Source organism: Lynx canadensis, chromosome B3 (genome assembly GCF_007474595.2).
Source record: "Lynx canadensis isolate LIC74 chromosome B3, mLynCan4.pri.v2, whole genome shotgun sequence".
In the NCBI taxonomy this organism is placed as follows: domain Eukaryota; kingdom Metazoa; phylum Chordata; class Mammalia; order Carnivora; family Felidae; genus Lynx; species Lynx canadensis.
In genome coordinates, this window is record NC_044308.2 from 54,838,077 (window position 1) to 54,864,253 (window position 26,177).

The 26,177-nt window shown below is 37.3% G+C and overlaps 1 protein-coding gene across 1 annotated transcript in view; it reads left to right on the top strand.

Annotated features, from left to right (window-relative positions):
- Positions 1-26,177, top strand: part of CEP152 (centrosomal protein 152) — an 88,509-nt gene that overhangs the window by 43,005 nt on the left and 19,327 nt on the right. The window contains exons 14-21 of the mRNA XM_032593643.1: positions 6,322-6,450; positions 7,040-7,149; positions 7,894-8,022; positions 8,166-8,301; positions 14,568-14,849; positions 17,474-17,605; positions 21,963-22,613; positions 25,256-25,397. Of these exons, the coding sequence (XP_032449534.1) occupies positions 6,322-6,450; positions 7,040-7,149; positions 7,894-8,022; positions 8,166-8,301; positions 14,568-14,849; positions 17,474-17,605; positions 21,963-22,613; positions 25,256-25,397 (1,711 nt within the window). The remainder of the gene's footprint in view (positions 1-6,321; positions 6,451-7,039; positions 7,150-7,893; positions 8,023-8,165; positions 8,302-14,567; positions 14,850-17,473; positions 17,606-21,962; positions 22,614-25,255; positions 25,398-26,177) is intronic.

Consider the following 26,177-nt stretch of genomic DNA (forward strand, 5'->3'; position numbering starts at 1 on the left):
CTGTTCTGTACTGAAATTACTGATGGCATTTGCCATAGAGATACACTTCCACATATGTGGCAGTTGATGGTGGCCATGCCTTATGTTTAACAAAATTTAATCTATACCTTTGCCTCTATAGATCAAAGGGAACGATCTCATTGTTGAATACTCTTTTTGTCCAGCTACTCTTGCCATAGTGATTTCTCAGCAGTCCATGTTTGGTTTTTCTTAAAAGTGTGACTTACCAGCCTGTGCTGCTTGTCTGTCCTGCTTGCACTTACTATATACGAATTTCTTGAGACTCTTGTCTGGATGATTCTCTGCATGTTTGCTCAATAAATATTTGTTGAATCAATATACCTATTAATCCTTTTCTAGATGGAGGAAAGGGAGAGGAAGTAGTAATTTAACCAACAAGTGTTTTCATTTTTTATTTTTTTAAATTAAAAAAAAATTTTTTTTTTTTGCATGTATTTTTGATAGAGAGAGGCAGAGCACAAGTGGGGAAGGGGCAGAGAGAGAAGGAGACACACAATCTGAAGCAGGCTCCAGGCTTCGAGCTGTCAGCCCAGAGCCCGACGCGGGGCTCAAACTCACAAACAGTGAGATCATGACCTGAGCCAAAGTCGGACGCTTAACCGACTGAGCCACCCAGGCACCCCATCCAACAAGTGTTTTTATATAAACACTCAAGTTCACAGTCATCTGATTAGCCCATGGACACCTTCAAACTTTGTCTTTGCCTCTTACTTACTTCCCACATCTTTTCTAATGATCTTTCTAGTTAGTGTATAACATCAGAAAACAAGGTTGGGAGGTATATGGAGGAAGAGCAAATCATTCAGCTTAAGCTTTGGTTTTGTTTTGTTTTAAAGCTACTCTGTGCAAGGTCTTATGGGATTCAGTGGAAAGAAACAATGGCCATTCCTTGAAGGAATTTAGGATCTACAACAGCACTATCCAATAGAAATTTGATGGAGCCATATATATAATTTAAAATGTCCCAAGTATCCCATTAAAGTAAAAGTAATGGTGAAATTAATTTTAATAACATATTTTATTTAACCCAATAAATATCTTCTCAGTATGTAATCAGTGTAAAATTATTAATGAGATGGCTTGCATTTATAATAATAATAATTATTATTATTATTTTAAATTTACATCAAAGTTAGTTAGCATATAGTGCAATAATGATTTCAGGAGTAGAATCCACTGATTCGTCCCCTACATACAACACCCAGTGCTCATCCTAACAAGTGTCCTCCTTAATGTCCCTTACTTATTTAGCCCATCCCCAACCCACAACCCCTCCAGCAACCTTCAGTTTTTTCCCTATATTTAAGAGTCTCTTATGTTTTGTCCTCCTCCCTGTTTTTATCTTATTTTTGCTTCCCTTCCCTCAGGTTAATCTGTTTTGTATCTTAAATTCCACATCTGAGTGAAGTCATATGATGTTTGTCTTTCTCTGACTGACTCACTTTACTTAGCATAATACACTCTATTTCCATCCACATTGTTGCAAATGGCAAGATTTCATTCTTTTTGATTGCCTAGTAATATTCCTATACCACATCTTCTTTATCCATTCATTTATCAATAGACATTTGGGCTCTTTCCAAACTTTGGCTCTTGTCAGTAGTGCTGCTACAGACATTGGGGTGCATGTGCCCCTTTGAAACAGCACACCTGTATTCTTTGGATAAATTCTTAGTAGTGCAATTGCTGGGTGGTAGGGTAGTTCTATTTTTAATTTTTTGAGGAACCTCCATGCTGTTTTACAGAGTGGCTGCACCAGTTTGCATTCCCACCAGCAGTGCAAAAGTGTTCCTCTTTCTCCACATCTTCGCCATCATTTGTCGTTTCCTGAGTTGTTAATGAAAGCCATTTTGACAGGTGTGAGGTGTTATCACATTGTGGTTTTGATTCGCATTTCCCTGATGATGAGTGATGTTGAGCATTTTTCATGTGTCTGTTAGCCATTTGGATGTCTTCTTTGGAGAAGTGTCTGTTCATGTCTTTCGCCCATTTCTTCGCTGGATTATTTGTTTTTTGTGTGTTAAGTTTGATAAATTCTTTATAGATTTTGGATACTAACCTTTTATCCGATATGTCATTTGCAAATATCTTCTCCCATTCTGTTGGTTGCCTTTTAGTTTTGCTGACTGTTTCCTTTGCCATACAGAAGCTTTTTATCTTGATGAGGTTCCAATAGCTCATTTTTGCTTTTGTTTCCCTTGCCTCTGGAGGCATGTTTAGTAAGAAGTTGCTGAGGCCGAGGTCAAAGAGCTTTTTGCTTGCTTTCTCCTTGAAGATTTTGATGGCTTCCTATCTTTTGTTTAGGTCTGTCATCCATTTTGAGTTTATTTTTGTGTATGGTGTAAGAAAGTGGTCCCGGTTCATTCTTCTGCATGTTGCTGTCCAGTTTTCCCAGCACCATTTGCTGAAGAGACTGTCTTTATTCCATTGGATATTCTTTCTGCTTTGTCAAAAGATTAGTTGGCCATACATTTCTGAGTCCATTTCTCGGTTCTCTTTTCGGTTCCATTGATCTATGTGTCTGTGTGTGTGCCAGTACCATACTGTCTTGATGACTACAACTTTGTAAAACATCTTGAAGTCCGGGACTGTGATGCCTTCTGCTTTAGTTTTCTTTTTCAGGATTCCTTTGGCTATTTGGAGTCTTTTCTGGTTCCATAAAAATTTTAGGATTGTTCGTTCTAGCTCTGTGAAGAATGCTGGTGTTATTTTGATAGGGATTGCATTAAATATGTAGATTGCTTTGGGTAGAATCGACATTTTAACAATGTTCTTTCAATCCATGAGCATGGAATGTTTTTCCATTTTTTTTGTGTCTTCTTCAATTTCTTTCATAAGCTTTCTATAATTTTCAGTGTATAGTTTTGTCACCTCTGTGGTTAGGTTTATTCCTAGGTATTTTATGGGTTTTGGTGCAATTGTAAATGGGATCGATTCCTTGATTTCTCTTTCTGCTGCTTCATTATTGGTGTATAGAAATGCGAGATGGTTTGCCTTTTTTGTCTCTGTGCCAAGTCCTTGAAATCTGACATGTATTGTCCACTTACAACACGTTTCATTTTGGACAAGACACATTTCAAGTGCTCAATAGCCATGTGTGGTTAATGGCTACCATATGCAACAGTGCAGATCTATAAGGAGAGGGACATGCATAACTTTGTGTAATAAGGATGATATTGGTTGCAGAGTGTTTTGAGAAGGAATAATTAACCAGAGTTGGTTGTAGGGGAGATGATAAGGCAAACTTTAGTGAAGTCTTTAAGGAGGGAATATCTGATCTCTGTCCTGAAGGATAAATGCAGGAGGGAAGGTAGGAAGGAACATTTCAGCCTTGAGCAGAAGTATTTAAAGGTTGTAGCAAATAAGCTGGTGTAACTAGGGAATAGGGCATGTGAATAGAAGTCTGTATTGTATAGGCTCAGTCTTTCTGGAATCTTTGAGGCCAAAAACACATAGATGTTACATCAATTTTTAGGATAATACCATAGCTAGCATTAAATCCTGAGGTTAATGAAATACTGTTGAATGTCTCTGCTTGCTATCAGCTTGTTAAGAGACAGAACATGTCCTTGGATATCTTTTTAAAGAGAACTGGGTCATTGAAATCCTCCCCTAAAGCCTTTCTAAATATTGAAAAGGCTAACAAAAATATTTACTATGTAATCTTACTTGACATGTTTCTTTTATGAACATTTTAAAGTATTGATATATTTATTGCTCTATAACATTGTAGTATCTTATGTTTGTTTGTATCCATCTTATATAGAACAATTAAAAATTATTTCAGAGTCTGTTGTTTTTGCTTTCGTGTCATTTGACTATTCATAGCAGTGCTGCTTTATGATATTTCCAGGATAATATGTGATGAAGATTAGGAATTTGTCTATATGTAGCACTGTGCACTGATTGAGAGTGCGTTGAATTCTATACTGTTCATTCTAGTTGAACAACTGGACCATTAATGTAGAATGTGGTAAAGTCCTTAGGAAAATTAGTCTTGCAGTCAGGGCCCACATCTACATTGATTTTTTTTGGTAAGCATAATGAATAAAACACAGAGGCCTTTCTGTATCTGTTACTCAAAAGAAATCATTACCTAACCACAAGTTGTGGTTAGAGCCATTCTTTGATTTCAAGGGACCCAAGGCAATGTTGAGTAGCCAACTCAGAAGGTTTCTACCTGGAATCTTTTTAGTCATAGAAATTAGGAAGATAATGTGAGAGTTGATGTATTACATGCCTTGTTTTCTTGAAGGTAATCTCTTTAGTATTCCAACTTCAGAAGTTTTGTTATGACACCTATGTGGTCCTTTTCTTTTTAAAATTGTCCATAAGGATTTTGTGCTGACAGTTATAAGTACCTAGTCCCTGAGTGCCTGCAGTGTGATGATATGTCAAAGCTGAGTGCCATAGCTAGGCATGAAAATTGTTTTTCCACGTATCAGTATGATGTTACTTTCATTCATTTTATTTCATAGTAATAAAAACTTACCAGTGGGAAAGAATGGACAAATTAATATCACAAACTTTAAAAAGTGGAGGCCAAGTTAAAACAAAATGAAAATCACTCTAATGAGTCCATAGAATCCCTTAAAATCTCATTAGTATCCCCAGATCTGGAGAGAAGCTAACAGAGTAGGTATTTGTAGTTCTCTTCTGACTGGAGTAGAAGCAGTGGCTTCTGGGAAATTATGGCAAGTGAAAAGGGGAAAGTCAACAATAGTCTCCCTGTAAAGGAAGTGAAGGCTATGAATTCAAAGACTGAGCCAGAGCCTTGGTGTTCTGTCACCTCACATGTGAATGAAATACAAATACCTCCCCAATGAGGAGAATGAATCTTGGTTTAGGATATTTTTTAAACATTGTGGAAGAGAGCTCAGACTTCAGGTAAACACATAAACCAACTAGTCAAATAAAGTAGATATTTAAAAAAAAATCTTTGTGGCCCCATCAATGAACAAAGAATTCATAAAGATTAGATAAGGAAGATACTTAGATGGTAAGAGGAAAATGCAAAGTTGTATAAATAGATCCGGGAGGATGAAAAACAAATGAACAGTGAAGGTATGTAAGAGGTTCTGCTATGAGAGCAATGCAAGAAATGCAAATGAAAGCAACTATTGGCTACCCTTTCCCCATCAAATACAATAATTATTTCAAGACATTCCCTGCCATTGGAGGTAAAGAGAGTTGGACACATTCTCTCAGACTACCTGACAATGTACATTTGCATGACCTTGTGGGAAACAATTTGCCAATAACTGTCATGAGTCTTAAAAATTGTACCTGTTGAATACAATATAGATCTATGAGGTAATAGAGATTATATAATAGAGATTATATATAAACAAATAAATGCAGAAATAGAATAGATGCTAAACTTGGTGTAAGATAAAAAAATAGAATATTTGCATTGCATAGTCTCAAAGTATCTCCTCATAAGATACTTATTCTAAATTACAAGTAGGAAATTGTAGCTTTACAGTGATAGTGCCTGCAGATGCTACCTTCATTTATTGATCATCACCAGTGATGAACCACGTTGATCTCCTGTGTCTCCTGAAGAGTGCACATAGCATTTCTGTGGCATTCATGTAAAAAATGGATGACCTGAATTTAATAATGAAGTGACATCAGAGAAGCCCAAATTGAAGGCCATCTTACAAAAGAACTAGTTGATACTCTTAAAAAGTGTCATAGATTTGAGAGACAAAGCCTGAAGAACTGTCCTTGGATTGAAGGAGACTCATGAGCCATGACAACTCAATGCAATGTGGAATTGTCGATGAGATCCTGAACTACAAAAAGGACATTAGAGGAAAATTGGAAGATTTTGTATAGGGTCTGTAGATTAGGTAACAGTGCTACATCCTAGTTAACTTCCTGGTTTTGATAATTGTATGGTGGTTATATTTGGGGATGATGATAAAAGTTACATGGAAGTTATTTGTGATGTTTTCACAGTTTCTTTGTAAGTATGAAATCATTTTCTTTTTTTTCTTTTTTTTTTTTTTTTTTTTCAACGTTTATTTATTTTTGGGACAGAGAGAGACAGAGCATGAACGGGGGAGGGGCAGAGAGAGAGGCAGACACAGAATCGGAAACAGGCTCCAGGCTCCGAGCCATCAGCCCAGAGCCTGACGCAGGGCTCGAACTCCCGGACCGCGAGATCGTGACCTGGCTGAAGTCGGACGCTTAACCGACTGCGCCACCCAGGCGCCCCTATGAAATCATTTTCAAAACCAGCAGTTAGAATTTCTTAAAAACCTGAAAAACTTTTGATTTCTTTTTAACATTTAGAGTAAAACAGATACCACGGAAAAACCAACTGATCAATTATGGCCTGGGTCTTCTACTTCTGATACGATTGTGAAAGATGACATTCTGCGGCTTAAAAATGAAATTCATGTTTTACGACAACAAAATCAGGTGATGAAAAAGTCTCCTATATGTTGTGAGAATTCTTATGACCTCATTATATTCAAAGGATATAACTGACTTCTCAAAAAAAAAGTTGCAGAGGCAACATGAGTTAGTAGACAGGTTTATTAGTGGGTGAATAAGGATTCCAGTTATTTCCCTTTATTGCCCATAAGGTCATCGTTTTCTCAAAAGGTAGGTTAGTGGAACTCCAGGCTCCTGGGTCTATAGGAGCATGGCTGCTGGAGGTGTTCTTCTCTGGACCAAAAAAGTTAAACCTTGTTTATATGGTTGTTAAGATTATTGAATCCTGAGACTTACTTTAAGAGATCGCTTAGGGAATACTTCTCTGGCTAAGTGTTTCTATTTCATGTAGTTCAAAATGAATACAAAATTCTTAACTCTTAACTCCTGTCATAAAGCTACTTGTCAAATAAGTGAATCTTACAAGCCATAAAGAGTCTTTGTAGAATTATGAAAATGATACATCTGTGTTACAGGGTAGAGATAAAGCATGGAAGATAATAAAAAATAAGATTGGACTAATCAATGAATATGATGTTTATTTTCTCTAACTGCTTTATTCTTTTGTATCTAGGAACTTAAAGAAACTGAAGAAAAACTGAGAGATACAAATCAAGACTTATGTAATCAAATGAGACAAATGGTACAAGATTTTGACCGTGATAAACAGGAAGCTGTGGATAGGTAAAGTCTATGCAGAGGTCTAATGCCTGACTCTGCCCTTCACCGCCCTGCTCTCCCACCCGCCAGAAAAGATTCAAGAGAAATTATGGTGTGAATCCTCCCTACTGAGATCTTACTGAAGATGAGTCTGTGGCTTCTCAAATTAGAATTTAGAACACATTTTCCATAGAAATGATGTTATGTAGTGGGCTGGGTTCTATAGCACCATCAAAACTGCAGTTCATTGAGATAGTATAGCTTAATGGTTTTCATAAACTAGTCTGGGAAACTATTCTTTATAAGGAAGAAATCTGTGGGAGGGAGTATGTCTTCCAATTACCAAATCATAAACTTGGAAACAGAGTTTTGGAACATAACATACTTGTGAGTTGGGTACTGCTAGTATCTATTTCTAATATAGATAACTTGGAATTTTGGAACTCTACCCTATTATTTCAATTAATTTTTTATAAACAAGTCCTCAACAAAGACTATTACCTTCTTGAAGGACTAGGGCATTCTCATATCCAAGTTTCTCATTTTTCTCTGGAAACATTTGAAGAGAGAAAATTTTGCAGAATTTAAGATCATCCACTAGGAATTAATTATTACTTTTGGTTGGAGGGAACCAATCTGACCTTAATTATAATTTGCATTAGAGAGAGGGAGTAGGAAAGAAAGGAAGAAAAGAAAACCAATTTATCCTGGTGTTTCTAATAATCCTGGGCATTTCTTTAGATTCTATTGTCCGCTTTCTGTTTCTAGGTGTGAGAGGACTTACCAGCAGCACCATGAAGCCATGAAAGCCCAAATACGTGAAAGCCTGTTAGCAAAGCATGCTTTGGAGAAGCAGCAGCTCTTTGAGGTTTATGAGGCAGCTCGCTTGCAACTTAGGTGAGAACGAGAGAGTTTAGCTACCCTTCAAGCTCTAGAGACAGCTTTCTCCTGTTCTGTAGCTTAGAGGAAAATTGTTTTGCAGCCCTTGTATTTTTTTTTTTTCCTGGTGGTCATTTGGTTGCTGGTTTTGTGTATCCAAGGTCTGACTTAGATAACATGAATAAGGAGATGGCTGCTGTGCAAGAATGTTACCTGGAAGTGTGCAGAGAGAAGGATAATCTAGAATCAACTCTGAGGAAGACCATGGAAAAGGAGCAACAGGCTCAGGAGAAGAAGGTACAGTACAAGTTCATGTTGTGTTTGTTTCAGCTCTTTTCTCTGGCCTCACTATTGTCATGGAAACCAGTATACTTGTTCTCTTGTGAAACAGGGGAGGCCTATGGAGAAGTCTCTTTATTTTTGGCTATCACACTCTGATAGCTCACAAAATACAGTAAATATTGAGATGATTTTTAAAACCTCAGTAGAAAATGGCATACATATAGGAGAAAATGATTCTTCCTTATATTTATTCCAAGTGGCAAAACAGGGTTCTAAAAATAAATGAGAGTAGACCCAAACACTGTGAGTCTGAAACCCAGGGATTCTTGCTTTCCACTTTTGCTGGCTCCTTAGTTGAACCTACAGAGTCCCATGGGTGATGCACAGCATATTCCCTCAGAAACATTTTCCTCTGACCCATTTCTGTCTCAGTACCCAAGTGTCATTTTATTCTTCTGGGGAGAAGGGCAGGAATTTGAACTTGGGACTTAGGATAGGGAAGGTGGAGAGCTTTTCAGGGAAGCTCTCATTTTTTCGGGAAGCTGGAGGGGCTTCTATACTTTCCCCTCCTGCCTGAATCTTCCCAGTTGCTGTTGGTGAGTGTCCAGGAGTAAAATCACATGTAAATAGTCGCCCGTCTTTTCTTCCCTGTCCTGCCTGGAGCCTCATCCAGACACACGTCTGACTCTCCCTTCCATTTTGGACCAGCCTGCAGACCACAATTTGAAAGCCACCTGCGTCAAGATTAGAAAATATTTTTAAAAGCCTGAGTAAATGTTCTATACAGAGGTTTTCTGAACAAAGTTATATTAAAGCAGGCTCTTGCTACTACAGACTTTAAAAGAATAGAAAGAGCAGGTGAGGAATTCAGCTCTTTTAATGTTTGTATTTTTTTGAATAGATTAATATGGTGAAAAAACATGCCATGTATACATATCGTCTAACGGAAAAAGAACTTCTAAAGCGAGCTCTTTTAGTTAGTGCTGACAGTATAAAAGTTAGAAGGGATCTTAAATTACTTAGAAATTAAGGACTTAGCTTTTCATAATGTATAAAAAAATTAAAATAGGGAGATCTCTGCTGTGATTTTTTTTCTTTTTAAATACGTAAATTGACAAGAACAGAAGAGTAATTCTCTCAAAGAGGTCATTCTTTTGAGGAATATATTTTCTGGTACTTTTCAAAGAATCAGTTTGGCTATAAAATTAGATCTCATATAATCTGTCGCTTGGAATTAACAGCTGCTGCTGACCAATACTCGCTCATGAATGCTTGTGCACCAAAGCAGGGAGGAAAGTTAAAACTGCTATTTGGCCCTTCCAAAAAATCTTACAGGTTAAATATTTTTCTTTAAAGATTTTAAGTTGTCATACAGTGAAATGGACTTTTTCATTTGGTGTTTGTTCTATACGTTTTTAACATGTGACTTAACACATGTATAGAGTGATGAGGATACAGAAGAGTTTTATCACCCTATGAGACTGCCTTATGCTATCCCTTTGTAGTTAATACCCAGCCCCACTGGAAGGGCCAGTGTACTTAACGCATGAGAAGTGTAATTCCTTTCTTCTCTGGAATTGTTTAGTTTTTTTTATTTAGATTTATGTAAATCCATTACAAAATTTAGTAATTTTTATAAGCCAGTCATAACAGAAATTTAAACTTAAGAGAATTTATTTAATCTTTTCATATCCTAGGAAATGTTTCACACTCACAATGGAAGAATCTTATTAAACTCAAGCAAGCTAGGAAACTTTCATGGAAGTTCTCTGCAGGCCATAAGGCATTTTCCCTGCAGTTGACTTTGCGGTCAGTTACTTAGTCTGGATACTGAATTTATAAGATAGACAACAGCAAGAGTCCTACGGTGTATTTTCCTGTTCCATATGTGCTCTTTTCTGAAACAGTTGTTGAGTGAGACCGTGGGTTAAGTAAGAGCTCAATGCCAAGTTTTAAAACTTTTATTAACATGCGGAACTTTCCTTACATGTCAACCTGGCTTGTTCAGATAGTGGGAGAAAAGTCATCCACACAGAACCCCTTGGACTCTGTAGTAATCATTGGAGATCATGAATTTGCAGAAAAGGCAAAGATGGACGATATTCCCATTCATAATGTCATTTCTGTATACGTTAGTCTCATCTGTACAATTGTAATATATGCTAAGTCAGTCCTTAGAAGTTAGAGGGTTTTTTTGCTATCTGGGGCATGCAAATTAAGTGTAAATGTTTTAAAACTATTGAAAAATTTTCTTTAATGATAAAACTTTTAGAATTAGATATTTCTGTAGTATGTTCAAATGGCAGATCCCTGTGCTCAATAAATCTATTACTTCTGTAAAGAGAGGGTAGAAAGGTTTTCCTTGCTGTGGTAGACTGCAAAAATGGCCGCACATTCTTCCCATCACTGAATGCATGCCCCTTCGGAGTGTGACTTTCTAGCAATTCTCAGTAAGAGGTCATCTGTTTCTCATCCCTTGGATCTGATTTTGGCCAATGGGACATTAGTAAACATTAGACAAAAAGAGTCTTAAAAATAATTTATACATTGGGACTTACAAGCTTGATACTCTCAGGAACTCTGTGGCCACCACTGTGTGAATGATCTGGGATAACCTGCCGAGTGATGACACATGTGACCACGTCATCTTTCTAGCAGACATCAAGCTAACCCCCAGACATGTGAGTGAGGCCATCTTAGACCATGTGCTTCAACTGCTTGCAGAGATCAGCTAAATTGACTCAGATCAGAATCACCCCCCAGATGACCAGGGAATCATGAGAAATAATAGATGTTTGCTGTTTTAGTTTAGTTTTGTTGTTATGGTCAAGTTTTAGCTGGCTTATTATGTAGCAAAGCAATTGATATATATGCACAAACATACACACACACAGAAAATTGGTAGCAGTTTTCTGTTCTGGGTCAAAAGGAAAGTAGATATATATGGAAACAACTCCTGAAGCATAGATATACACAGGTAAGACAATGTGAGGATTCCTTTTAAAGTCAACAAAAAATAACTGTGATATATGACATGACACTGGACAACTTTCTCAGCCACGTGATAGTTTGATTGTTTTAGTACAACTACAGTTTCTATGACCTCATTGTGAAGAAATGGGTCCCTTAGTCACTGGAGATTTTCTGAAATCATATAGCACTGAACAAAAATAGATAGCATCTTTTTGGTATGTGCCATTGGTGGAGAGGAATCAGATGGCAATTAAGACCAAAATAAGCCAGGTCAGGTGTGAACCAGGAAAGAAACCAGACAACCAGGTAGCATGAATCAGAAATAATGGTAAAGAGACACAGAGCAAAAGCTCTTTTGCTGCGTGGCAATAGGTATGTGAAGTGTATACTTCTCTGGCATTATATTTTATGAGCTTCAGTGGGACCACCAGAAAACCGTTTCAAAAATTTTCACACTGGGGCACCTGAGTGGCTCAGTCGGTTAAGCATCTCACTCTTGGTTTTGGCTCAAGTCATGGTCTCATTGTTGGTGAGTTCGAGCCCTGTGTTGGGCTGCGCACTGAGTACAGAGCCTGCTTGGGATTCTCTCTGTCTCTGCTCCTCCCCCACTCACCTCTCTCAAAATAAATAAATAAACTTAAAATAAAAATTTTCACACAAAAACTCTTATAGGTGATTTTGATCCCTGAGTAGAGTTTTGTTAGAGTTTTCAGATCAACTGGATTCCTAAAATAAACAGAGAATAGTATATGAATAGTTCAAATTATTAAATTTGTATCTGATAGTTGACAGTTACTATTTCACAATGCTTTAGCTAGTTTTGAGAAAAACAATTGTCTTTGGTAATGAAAAAAATATGCCAGTCTGAATTTATTACAGGATGCATACTTTTAAGATACAGCAATAATTTTTGTTTTATATCAGAATATATGTATTTCAGAAATGTACATTTATTTTTTCCTGGCCTGTGATACCTAATGAGTCCCATGATGGGTGGGTGTAAACATAAATGTCAGTTAAACTTGTTAAAAAGTTGTTCTTCTAGTAACATATTGTGTTAGACTTTTAATATAGCCACCTGTAAATTTTTTACCCAAATATTTGAGATCCAAGCAGGTCTTTACAAGACAGTTTATTAGCTGATTGAGTTAGCATGTAGGAAGATCATTTGTCTCTGTTGCTGCCAGTACCTGCCTATGACCAATATTTTATAAATTTGCCTTGGAGAATATTAGTATAATACAGAGATATTTACTTGAATTTTGTTTAAAGAGACAGCTATTGGAGGAAAGAGAAGAATATGTAAACAGACTGCAGGTGGAACTTGAAGAAAAGTACCAAGACACCCTTATGATGGAGAAGAGCAAGTGGCTGAAAGAACAAGAAACTGATATTAAACAGCAGGTTGACAATGAAGTGATGTTAGCCAAATCACACTGGGATGAGGAACAGACAGAGGTGTGGGTTAAAATTTCTTTTCAGTGACCATGTTTGGAAACTGTAGTATTAACTATAGAGAGACCGTTCTTCCTGAACAGACATAATTTTTCATTGCCAAGCACCTACGTGATCATTCATTTCACTTCTTGGGATTGGGCTTTGGGCGGCTTACACTAGTTTTATTTCTTAAAACTTCTCCCCTCTCTTGTCCCTTCAATGCAATTCAAGATATAATGGTTTTTGGAGGGGTACTTTTTGATTCCTCAAAATGAAACCCTCCTCTAATTTCATATTGTGGAATGAGTCAGATGACTCTAGACCAGTCTATAATAACAAATAGATAACCCATCCTGTGGATTAGAAGGAAGAAGTAATGGGGCGCCTGGGTGGCGCAGTCGGTTAAGCGTCCGACTTCAGCCAGGTCACGATCTCGCGGTCTGTGAGTTCGAGCCCCGCGTCGGGCTCTGGGCTGATGGCTCAGAGCCTGGAGCCTGTTTCCGATTCTGTGTCTCCCTCTCTCTCTGCCCCTCCCCCGTTCATGCTCTGTCTCTCTCTGTCCCAAAAATAAATAAAAACGTTGAAAAAAAAATTTAAAAAAAAAAAAAAAAGAAGGAAGAAGTAATGACTGGGCAGGCTCAAAAGCACAAAAAATTACCTTTTACCTAAGTAGCAAGTGAAATTACTAATAGTTTTCTAGAAAATTAAGAACCAAATTATGATCTTGAAAACTTAGCTGGAAGGGAAATCAATTTTCAAGCTTGTCGAAACTAGATTCTTTGGTCTGCAAGATTGCTATTACCTGGGAGTGTGGCTACCTAACGGTGGATAGTAGACCACTGTCCTGTCTTTCAGCATCCCTCTTCTTCATCTCCCACCCCCACCCTCTGCAGCAGTTCATTAATCTAGTGCTCGCACCTGAAATTCTTTTACTAATCATTTTTTAATACAGAAATATGTATTCTGGAATATATACATTTATGCCTGTAAAATCTGGATAGCACAAAACAAATTCTCTATTTTTACAATGTTGCACATTGTTTTATATTTGAATCTGCTAACCATTTATTTACCAGGAGGATGAGATAGAGAAGTAATGTTTTTGTGAGACTGTCAGGAAAGCATAAACTGCTACACAAGATTGCCATTTCAAATGCAGCAACGTAGCCTGGGACTCTGGTAGCCAGGGAAGCAGTCTGAGAACTCTGGATACCCAGGAGGTGGGAACCAGGAACAGAGGAAAGCAACTTTTGCTGTTTCACAGTTTTGCCTCAGACTGACTGTGTTTTGATCCATCCCACTATCCTGTTGAAAGCAGAAAGTTGTCATTAAGACATCCTTCTAATGTTGCCCCTCCTTCAAAGCACAGTAGACTCAGTAGAATTTAATACCCTAACAAACAAGAGTCTAATGTGTTCAAGTAAGTAAAACTATTTTTAGATCGTGCAGTTTTAGGTTCATTATTTAGACTTAACCCAGTGCCTGCTTTGTGGAAAGCCTGGTGTTGATGGAAAAATACATATTAATAGTATAAATTTTCCTCTTAAAAAAAAAAACTCATGCCACCTTTGTAGTGGCAATGTCAAAGCTTCCAGAAGGTTGCATCTTGAGAGCAAGAAAGCCTGACCTATGGCGGTATACTTCTATCTCCCATGTGATTTATGCCACGTACATTAGGGTCCAACAGTAACTTTCAGGATTTACTTGAATATATTTTCATTGACTAAGCTTCTAACTCTCATGTAATTACTACAACAATGTCTAGATGGTTTTCAAACACAGCTGTGGTTGCTCTTTTGGCTAGCTATTAATTCTGGGTTTTGCTTATTTGAGTGTTTTTTCTTTTCATACAATTTTTCTTCTGAAAACAGATCAAACAAGAACTTATTCAACAGCTCGAAAAAGAGTGGCAGTCTAAGCTGGATCAAACTATAAAGGCAATGAAAAAGAAGACCTCAGATGGTTGCAGCCAGACTGACCAAGTAACCACCAGTGATGTTATTTCCAAGAAAGAGATGGCAGTCATGATAGAAGAACAGAAGCGAAAGATCCAGCAAGATTTAGAGCAAGAGAAAGAAACAGCTGTCAGTGGGGACCTGAAGAAACTCGAGGTGGAATTAGAACTCAAATATTGTGAAAATATTGCCAAACAGGTAATAGGTTTATTATAGTACAATTATTGGAACTGCCTATTAATGAAAACCTGTAAAATGCTACCATTGAACTTGTTCATAACTTTATACTTTGAAAATTTTGTGCATTCTAGGGTAGAACCTTTTGGGTTGTTACAAAAAGTTTCTTCCACTGTATTTCTGTCACAAAGCTGTTACCCCTCAGTTTTTCCATGTATTCTTTATGTTTACAGAGTGTTTGCTCCTCTGAGTTTGGTCTAAGCGTTAGGGTGCTTGAGGTTAAAGGTGGCGGTTTTATAACTGGATGAAGCACATCTTAATTAAGAATCTTTCATACCTAACTTTATAGAACGTACTCCACTGAAGTAGTTATACATAAGCAAACTTAAAGCAAGTGAGATATTAGACAGTATTTGCACTGCAACTCACAGAGTTGAATCTGCAGGCACTCCCCTCACACGGGACTTTGTCTGTAAATCCCATACGCTGCCAGAAAGCGGGGCCATTGCCTCCCCTTAGAAGCACTCAGAAAGCTAGCTTGCTTTTAACTGGGGCATGTTGTTTGGTTTCCAAGAAATGTCAGCCTGAGTGAGCTGTGTTAATGAAATAGCTCTGTGTTAATGCAATAAAGAGTTTTTGTTGGTTTTATCTACATTATTATAGTGATTCTCAAAACTTTTTTGCTTCAGGATGCCTTTAACACTTTTAAAAACTCAAGACTCTGAAGAGTTTTTCTCTGTGTGGGTTATATCTATTTACTGTATTGGAAAATATAAATCTAAGGAACTTTTAAAAAAACAAGAATATTGGAGCACCTGGGTGGCTCAGTGGGTTAAGCGTTTGGCTCAGGTCATGATCTCAAGGTTCATGAGTCTGAGCCCAGTGTCGGGCTATGCGCTAGCCATGCGGAGCCTGCTTGGGATTCTGTTTCTCCCTCTCACTCCGTCCCTCTCGTACTCACCCACTCTTTCTCTTTTTTTTCTCTCTCTCTTTTTCTCAAAATAAATAAATAAACTTTAAAAAATTAGGAAAATAAAATCTGTAAAAAAAAAAAAAAACCAAGAATACTAAACTTGCCATTGGCTGTCAGAGCAGTGATAAATCACATAGCATGACACCATTGTATTAGTTACACATGCAGGAATGGGCATGAAAAAAATAAAGTGTGAATATTACTTTGAAATTAGTTTTGATCTCACAGACCACCTGACAGGGTGTTTAGTCCCATAGAGGTCACTGGACCTTCATATTACTCATTTTGTATTTACAAATGAAATGCTTATTATGCAGTCTTAAAATAATACCTGAAGTAAAGTTTTAAAAAAATGTATTCAGCTTTTGATAAATATTTGGAATTCTGCCTATTTGTTAAGTTGTTCTACATGATTAAAAAAAATTTTTTTTTTAACGTTTACTTGTTATTGAGAGAGAGAGAAAGAGCATGAGCATGAGAGGGGCAGAGAGAGGGAGACACAGAATCCAAAGCAGGCTCCAGGCTCCGAGCTGTCAACAGAGCCCGATGTGAGGCTTGAACTCACAAACTGTGAGATCATGACCTGAGCTGAAGTCGGATGCTCAACCGACTGAGCCACCCAGGCCCCCATAAGTTGTTCTACACGATGTTTAGAGAGAATCCTTATAGTATGGAAACATAGGCAAATCTGTGTAATTGTATCAAAGGCATCTTCAGTCAGTTAAATCATTTCCTGAAATGTTTAAGGTTTGAACAGAGTTAAGAAAATGTTCTGTGGACAGAGACATGTTTAAGGGTGCTGTCCTGGTATATAAACAATTACAGATGTGAAGAAAAACAGCATCATGTAGTAAGAAAGGAAATATTATTAATAACCTTTGGAGGAATATAAATTTCTATAGGGGCTTTATCTTTTCCCCGTATTTGTAACTCCCTAGGTTTTACCTGTAAATGTATTTAGCATTTTACAAAAAAATTCAGCCCCTTATGTCAACTCTAGTTTTGTATGTTTATATGGATATAGGTATGTGTGTATTTATATTTCAATACAAGGAAATAAGGAAAGGTTATTTAGTAAGTGACCTTGTGGTAACCTGTGACAGATTTACCAACAGATCACCCTCATAATTTGTCAAGTCTTATATGTTTGCCTGAATTGCTGTATCACCCTCATTCTTTAGTTGCAAACTCATTACAGACAGCAGGAAAAGTTGCTTGGTACAAGGCTCTAAGCTATATTGGTGCATGCTTGCGTGGGTTCATGTGTTTATATGTACGGCATGAGGACTGTGGATATGGTGGGTGTACTGATTGGGCAGCCCTGACCCCAAGCAGCCTCTCTGCATGTCTTCTCCTTTTTCTTAAGATAAACAGGAATTTCTTGGAAATGGCAATTGGTACTTTGTATGAAGCTTTCCAGTAATGGTATTGGCTATCAAACATTTATAGATTTCTACTTTTTGCGCTGGCATTTGCATAGGACAGTATGGGAAGTTTAGAACAGAAGGATTAGAATCTACTGTTTGGGATCAGGTGGGCTGCTTGAGGTCAGTGTAACGTAGTGCGATATTATGTAAAGTACACATGAAACCATAGTTGCTAATTGCGAATGGGATCTTTTTGAAATTTTATACCTCACTTTACTGCCTGCTTTTGCAATATCCAATTGCAGGTAGAAACAGCTGTGCAAAATGCTCGTCATCGATGGCTGGAAGAACTACCTGACCTTGCAGAGTATAAAGCACGCGTAAGAGCAGAACAGAAGAAGTGGGAAGAGCAACAAGAGATCACTGTGGCAAGACGGGTAAGTGCTCTCCTGGAAAAAAGCTTGAGGAGGGCCTCTCTCCTGATGTCTCATCTTAGTCCCGAGAATCAGTATCTCCTCACCGTGTTGTGGAAGGATTAAATGCAATAATGCATGGTAACCATTAGCTCAGAGCCTGACTGATGGCATCTGTTCTCATCATCAGGATGCTGAGGGAGAAAGAATGTATTTTAGGGTCTTGAAACTCTCATAATCAGGAAGGTAACCTTAACTGTGAAACTAAATCTTGTTCTGTCTTGCCCTATCTTTAGGAGAAATTGAGAACAGGTGTTTATCTGTTTATTAATAGCTACATGGTATCCTTTTGCATGCTGGGAGTTTGTTTTCCATGCTTTGTCAGTAGTCTTATAATCTCCTTGGAAAATAGCCAACTCTCCTTACCAGAGAGGTCATGTTGTTTGACCAGAAACATAAGATATTATAATCATTTGCATTCTTCCAATTTATTAGTGTAAACCAGTTCTAATCAAAATGCCAATAAACTGAACATGGTTTTGAAATTTGACCCTAATTCTAAAATTTACTTGGAAAGGACTAGAAATTTTTTAAATGTTCTGGAAAAGAAATAGTAGTCCAACCCTAACACATAATAGAGTATGTTGGAAAGCGACAATTCAGTGTTGAGTCACAAAAATAGAATTTTTCATTTTGTATTACACAGACTTCAGAGATAGGCCCAACTATGAATAGAAATGTAATTGTTTCAAAACAAAGGAATAAGGAATTATTCCATAATAAATGGTCTTAGGATAGCCAGATAGCACTTTGGAAAAATTAAGGTTACCTGCGCTTGCATCATAATAAAGTCTAAGTTGATGAAGAAGTTGAACATTTTTACATGAAAGCATAGAAGAAAGAAATTGAATACCAACATCACTCAGTTTGGGGACAATAGTCGTAGCAAAGATGGATAAATAGGATATAAGAGATACAGTTAAAACATTTTTGCTTTTGTAATAAAAGTGAGAGGATAATAAAAAAAAGGAAAATAAATGAATTCAACATAAGAAACATTACTACTAATATGTGGTAAGAAAAACAATACAAATTTATAAGAAAACAAGGAGCTGTGGATAAGTACACCAACAATGTCCAAATATGACAAATATGTACAAATATGAGAAGTCCAAATAGCAAACTTAAACTGCTATTTTATGCCATATGTATGTCTTCTTAATTATAATACAAAAAAGATAATAGATTGTAGTGTTAAGTGTATACTATTCTCCCAATATGACAACCATTTTCAAATAGTATAGGTGACAGACATTGTAAATGACTCATATGTTGTATTCATAATCTTATTCCACAGAATACTTAAATAATTCAGCATAAATAAATCTATTGTAACAGTTTTCTTAAGTTATGTGGTAGTACACAGGTGTTCACTGCATTATTCTCTATACTTTTTAAGTATGCTGAAATAGTTTAAAAGGAAATTTAAGAGGGAGAGAGAGGAAATAATATGATGTACATGTGACTTAGCACTGAAGTCAAGAATAATATAGTTGGTTAGTATATAGAAAATAGGCAAGAGATTTTTTTTAAGTTTTTATTTTGTTTTTTATGTTTTTGAGAGACAGAGTATGTGAGCATGTCAGGAGGGGCAGGAAGAGAGGGAAAGAGAGAATCTTAAGCAGGCTCCACTCTCAGTGCAGAACCTGACACGAGGTTCTCTCACAACCTTGAGATCATGACCAGAGCCGAAATCAAGAGTTGGACATTCAACCAGCTGAGCCGCCCAGGGACCCCAAGAGATCTTTACTTTAGAACATAGAAGACCTGAATGTATGTGAATGCAGAAATACAGAAATGAGAAGACAGTGTGTTGCTTCTCAAACTTTATCAGGCATGAGATTCACCTGGAGGGTTTGTTAAAGCAGATTCCTGGGATTTATTCCCAGAGATTCTGATTTGGTGGGTCTGGAGTAAATCCTGAGAAATTTGCATTTCTAAAAGGTTCCTAGGGGATGTGACAGTGCTGGTTTTTAGACCACACTTGGGTGTGAGTAGCACTATTCTAGATAATTATTCAGCCACAGAACATAATGTTAACATGTTGCGAATCCTTGGTCCAAACCAAAGAAGGTGACCTAGGGCCAGTTTCATTGCATTGGTGGGAGGGTTCTTGGGAGATTAGAGTGATCCATCAAGCTCCGTGAAAATTTAAAGCCGGTTATCCAGAGTCCAGAAGTTGTCAATTGGTTCAGTGGTTCTTAAACTTTGCTGCATATTAGAAAAACTTGAGGATCTTTTAAAAATTACTGTTGCTTGGGGTGCCTGGGTGGCTCAGTCAGTTAAGGGTCTGACTTCGGCTCAGGTCATAGTCTCAAGGTTTGTGGGTTTGAGCCCTGTATCGGGCTCCAAGGTGACAGCTCAGAGCCTGGAGCCTGCTTCCCATTCTGTGTCTCCCTCTCTCTCTGCCCCTCCCCCACTCATGCTATCTCTCTCTCTCTCTCTCTCTCATAAATAAATAAACTTAAAAAAAAATTACTGTTGCTTGACTCCTAGCCCCCAGGCTTTATGTTTCAATTGGTGCAGGATATGGCTTGGGTATTAGGATTTTTAAAAGCTTCTCAGGTGATTCTACTGGGCAGCAACTATCAGGAGCCACTGAGTTGATTAATGCTGTTAAATTCTCCTCCCACAACTTCATGTGAGAGGATGCACACCTTTGGTGAGGTTGGGCAGGTCCTCCCGATTCCATGGGATCTGCCACCTCCACCAAGTCACCTGGTAATGATCTCCAGGCATCCATTGTGACAAGACTGTTTTCCCTGAAGGTACTCTTTAAGCATGTTTCACATCACTACTGAATTATTCTGCTGGTAGCGAAAGAATTTTGCTGTGCATTCCTTTGTAAAGCTCATCTTAGTGGGTTCCCTTAGTAAATTTGAAATAGAGTTCAAAATTTGGATTTATGTGCAACTATTCAGGAACACTTATTGAATAAAGGTGTATAACATGTTTTAGAATTTTTACAGTTGAAGGTGTTTGCTAAGATGATATAATAGCTGGAAATTTAGGAGACAGATACCCTATCTCAACATCCAGAGCATATATGTATACAGTACTGACTTTCAGCAGCCACCACTGTCCAGGCCAAGCTTTTGGAGATGCCCACTTCTTTCAACACTTACATCCTTGTGACTTGTTTGAATTTATAAAAGGGATTCAAGGTCATTATCCAGTCTGCTCATTATGTAGATAGAGACATTAAGTGTGAAAGAGATTAAGTGACTTTTCTAAGGCCATCTAGCCAAAAGTAATAACCATATAATATTTATTGAGTCCTTATCTGCCAGGCTCTGGACCAAGTCCCTTAAATGAATTTTCTTTTGTCATTTAACCCTAATGCAATGCTATCAGGGAAGCTTTATAATTATCCTCATTTTATAGATGAGGAAATAGAGTCTCGAAGGAATTGAGGAATGGGCCTGTGGTCCCACAGCTGGTAAGTTGACTCTAGCAGTTTGTCCCCAGAGCCTGTTCTGTTAAGCACCTTGCTGGGCTGCAGTCAAAGGTAGGATTAGAGTTAAGCCTAGGTGTTTTGATTCCCTGTGACATTTTGGTTATGTACTATTACTGTGTGTGATCTTCGAGTCTTGTTATTCTGTTATAAAAGACAATTAGATTAGTGAAAAAATGCCTTTTTTCTGTCTAGTATTGTCATTTAATGAACTGCTCTAACCACTGTGATGCCATTAAAATACAATTATGTTTGTCAGCACGTTATGCAGGTATGTGTTATATTTCTAAGTAATAGTAAGATTTCTTTATGAGGCTGCTTTCGCTTCCAGCTATTATATCATCGCTTCATGTAAAAGATACTTCATTTGTCCTGGGCTTAGGTAAAATTTGAGGCTCTGTCTGTGTAAAACTAATATGAATTTTTCCCCTAAAATTAGTTTTGGATAATTGTCTAATTACAATTTTTTGGAGTCAGTTTAAATTTCTAGTTCTCCATCAAGAAATGGATGTCTTTTACTTATTTATTTTGTAAGTTTCCTTAATTATTTTGAGAGAGAGAGGGAGAGAGAGACAGAGAGAATCCCAGGCAGACTCCTCACTGCCAGCGTAGAGCCCTATGTGGGAGCTCAAACTCAGAAACCATGAGCTCATGACCTGAGCCCAAACCAAGAGTTGGACACTTAACTGAACCACCCGGGCACCCCCAAGAAACTGATGTTTTTAAAATACCATATGACCTAAAATACTAGGTGATCTAAAATGGAGAGGATCTTTGAGTATAATATATTTTAGGAACAATGTCTTATCCCAAATAGTTATGGGGAGATCATAAAGAATTTTAAATGTACATTGTTCTGCCTTTTAGATATCATTTGCTATTTCTGAAGCTAAAGAGAAATGGAAAAGTGAGCTTGAAAACGTGAACAAAAATGGAATACCTAGGAGGGAACTGGAAGAGAAGATTCATTCTCTTCAGAGAGAGCTTGAGTTAAAGAACGAGGAAGTCCCTGTGGTTGTCAGGGCTGAGTTGGCGAAAGCCCGGAGTGAATGGAACAAAAAAAAGCAAGAAGAAATCCACAGAATTCAAGAACAAAATGAGGAAGATTACCGGCAATTTTTAGATGATCATCGAAATAAAATTGATGAGGTGCTTGCGGCAGCTAAAGAAGACTTTGTGAAACAAAAAACTGAACTCCTTCTTCAGAAGGAGATGGAATTGCAAGCATGTCTAGACCAGAGTCGTAGAGAATGGGCTACGCAGGAAGCCAGGCGGATCCAACTGGAAATCTATCAGTATGAGGAAGACATCCTAACTGTACTCGAATTTCTCTTAAAGGACACCCAGAAGGAGCATGTCGGTGCTTCAGAGAACCAGCAACTTTTGGAACTCGTGTCGACTTGTTCTTCAAAATGGGTGTCTGTGCAATATTTTGAAAAACTAAAGGCCTGCATACAGAAAGCATTTCAAGATATCCTCTCCCTAGCTACAGAAAATACCGGCTCAGAATGGGAAAAGGTATGTTCCTGATAAGTGGAAAGAGCTCTTAATAAGCATCAGAGATGATTGTAGCAGTTGCCTATGGTTATTTTTTCCTTTCTTCATTTTACAGTCTAGTAGACATAAAACTTGTGTTTTTACCAGTGGCTTAACAACTTTTTGTAGGAAATCCAAAGGATTTCATTTCTTTTTGCCAAAAAAACTTTGCTTCTTCATAGTGCCACAAATATGAGGCAGAGCTTTTAGACTCTAGACAGCTTTTTCCTAAAAAATATATGCTGTTCTTTGTAAGGGCCTGAGCTTTGAGAAACTGAATAACTCTCATTCCTATTTTTGTTTTTTGGGCATGACCACTTCAAGAAATATGCATCGTATTAAACTAGAGTTTCTTAAGAGCTTCTAAAGAGTTTGGAAGCATATTTCTTACCCTCAAGGAATTTATGTCACAAAGGCAAAAGATGCCAACCAAGTACAAAAAAAGATGTAGAAATAAGCAGTTAGAGGTATGGCTCACTGACACGATACTCTGAAGCCAGTTTACTTGGTGTACTATCTATGTGTGCGTGGCATGAGTGAATTGTATTCTTTTAGTTTTCTAAGTAGTCTCTGACACCAGCTTTTAGTTTCTGTGGAAGATCTGATAAAACCAAAGTCTTCCTAGCTTATGATTAAAGAAATGAGGTATGGATGAAAAATCCAGAATAATATCGTAGGTATTGTGTTTAGCCGATTTCAACATTTGGAATTAGAGGTAGAAAACATTCCCAATATTATAAGGTTTGTCTGAATGAAGAGACGTAAGAGTTGAGTTTCATTAAGATATCATTATTAAAGATTTTCAAGGCCAGGATTGAACATTTGGTATTAATACTTATTGGAATGTGTTATAAGCTGGGGAAAAAAAAAATCTGAGTTCCAATCCCCACACTTGAGGATAACTAGTCTGTTACCTGTGTACCTCATATACTATAGTTGCTTGTCTGAAAAAGAAGCTAGGCCTTTCCACATCCTAGATTTGAGATAGTACAGAATTTTACAGCCATAGCTTACCCAAATGATTAGTCTACTCCACCCCAGTCCCCCAAGTAGATACTGTTATTCATGATTTCACAAAGATGTTACTAGTTAAGAGTTGCTTTCAATGTAAAAATAACTGGGCAAGATCACTTCCCATGAATAATGCTTATACTACTTTACTGAAAATTTTTGGAAAAAATAATTCAGATCAGAACTACCTACAGCAGGTTTTAAGCATGAACAGTGGTGGGGAAATCATGTTATATGCTTTCAAGTTTGCTTTCCCGAAAAGATCATCTCTGCTGTAAAAATCAGGAAAATATGACAGCTTTCTTCTACTATTAGTATATAATCAATCCTGGGGTCTCTGTAGAGGGCTTATGATTGTGCAAGCAGTGTCAAGGTCATCTATATGACTTAATGTAGTTCACATGTAGGGACAGAGTCACATAATTTGGCTAAGAACTTAGACTTTTGCAGCCTTTGTTGGGTGGGTTCAGATTCTATTCCTGGGGAAAGGGAATAGTAGGCTTTGAAATGCCTACTCTGGCATTAGTCACCGAAGAATTCTTGATCTTCTGCTGTTTGAGAGCTAACTCAGCTCAGGACCTTGAGGTAGAGCGATGATTTTAGGCAATGGTGATAAGTTTGCAATATGGGTGCCATAAATATGAAGAACTGTGAATTGTAATTGGTAAAATTTGTCATTTTTAGAACTGCTTATACAAATTAAAATGGGAAAAAATGATCAATAAATATAAAACAAATCCTCATTAAAATAACTAAGATGATCAAAAGTTTCTTAAAATGGAGAGGATACAATGAAATAAAAATGTATTTCCAAGAAAATGAATGCCTTATTGGGATACATTAATATAACAGGTCATAATGGAAAAGAGAAAAGAGAAATACCAATTGGAACAGAATTTTCATACAAGTTTAAGGATGTGTGTTCTGTCTTTTCTTACCATCAAACTCAAGTTAGAATTAAGACCAGAAGGTTGGTGTTCCTGCGTTTTCTGTCATCTTGGCTTTTCTCCAGTTATGAGCAGAAACTGGAAACACTGTCTACCTTAGGGTTCAACTTTTATTACTCCTTCTGGCCTCAGCATCATTGCCTCTTGGTGTTCACATTTTTTCTGTAACTAGTCACCTCTGCTTCTGTCATATATCGTAGGTAGGTTTCCTAACAGTCAGTTAAATAAGTTTCTTAGGATCAGAATCAAGGCTTGAAGGGTCAAGCATGTATGGTGTATTTTAGGTAATTAGACAAGGTAGCTTACTCAAGATCATCTGCTCTGTTCCTTTAGGATTTAGTATGTCCTGTGATTTGATCACATAAACTATTAAAATATCTTAAACTCACATATATGCGTACAAAAACTATATCTCCTATCTGTCTCCTAGTCGGCCCACCAGTCCTCTGTCAGATAATGGTCTAATTTGAAAATTATGGCCACAGCAGACTAGTTCATAGTAATGACAATATTCATGTAACACCCTAAGAAAAGTACTGGTGATAGTTTAGGTAAGAGTTTTTTTCAGGCAGTGTTACCTTTTTATATTTTTAATATTAGCATTCTAAATAGAGAATTGCTTGAAGATTTTTACATGGCATTAACTAGGAAGATCATCTCTTTCAGAAAAATTTGGCCAGGACCTCTAAGGATCCCGTCACAGAGGTCACTGGCAGAGGAGACCCTGGAGTCCTGGCAATCCTTCCTGCACCTACTTTTGGACACTGCGCTCAGTCCTTGGCCTTGCAAGAAACAGAAGCAGAAGCTGGTAATGGGATTTTATTCCTACTGGTCTCTGTAACATTCGTAATCACAGTTCCAGAGGGTTACTTTAAGAATAAAAGGAAATCAAAGATGTGTATAGCTTTTTTGAGTGAACAAGTGGGTGATATTACTCCTACCTAATCTGTGTCTTCTCCCTAGATTTAATTTTGCATTTGGGAAACAAGGCCACTTTAGACCCTTTTAATTCTATCTTTTCATGGTCTTCCCTCCGTTCCTAAGTAGTTCTTATTATAAGGAGAATAATGAGAATTTTAATAGAATAGTCATGTTTTTATTCTCTGGCTTTATTGAGAAATCACGGGTTTCACATTAAAGAACTGCCAAATAACAGACCTTTTCGTTCAAATTATTGAAGCTTATTTCAACCCATTTTTTAATGGAAATCTTTCTGAAGAGGTGTTTTCTGATTTATTTGTGAATTTCTTGAGTGTAGGAGTAGTGTTTTATCTCTTCCTCTCCAATACATGGCAGAGTGAATGGCACATAGTTTGTGTTCCTTGAATGTTTGGTAAATTAAGAGTTTAACGTTTCCATGATGACTTAGACTTTATTATGAGAATGAATTATTGTACTGTACCCCCTGACCTATTCAGAGTTCACTAAGGAATACTGATTGAGCTTGCATTGCCTCATCACTGAGAATTTTGAGCCAGGAACTGACATACCCTTTATTCGCTCCATTCCTTTTTAAGATAATGAGATCTTGTAGCCTGCTCCTTCCCTCCACCTACACACACCCACTCTTTCTGTTTCTTACCTGCTG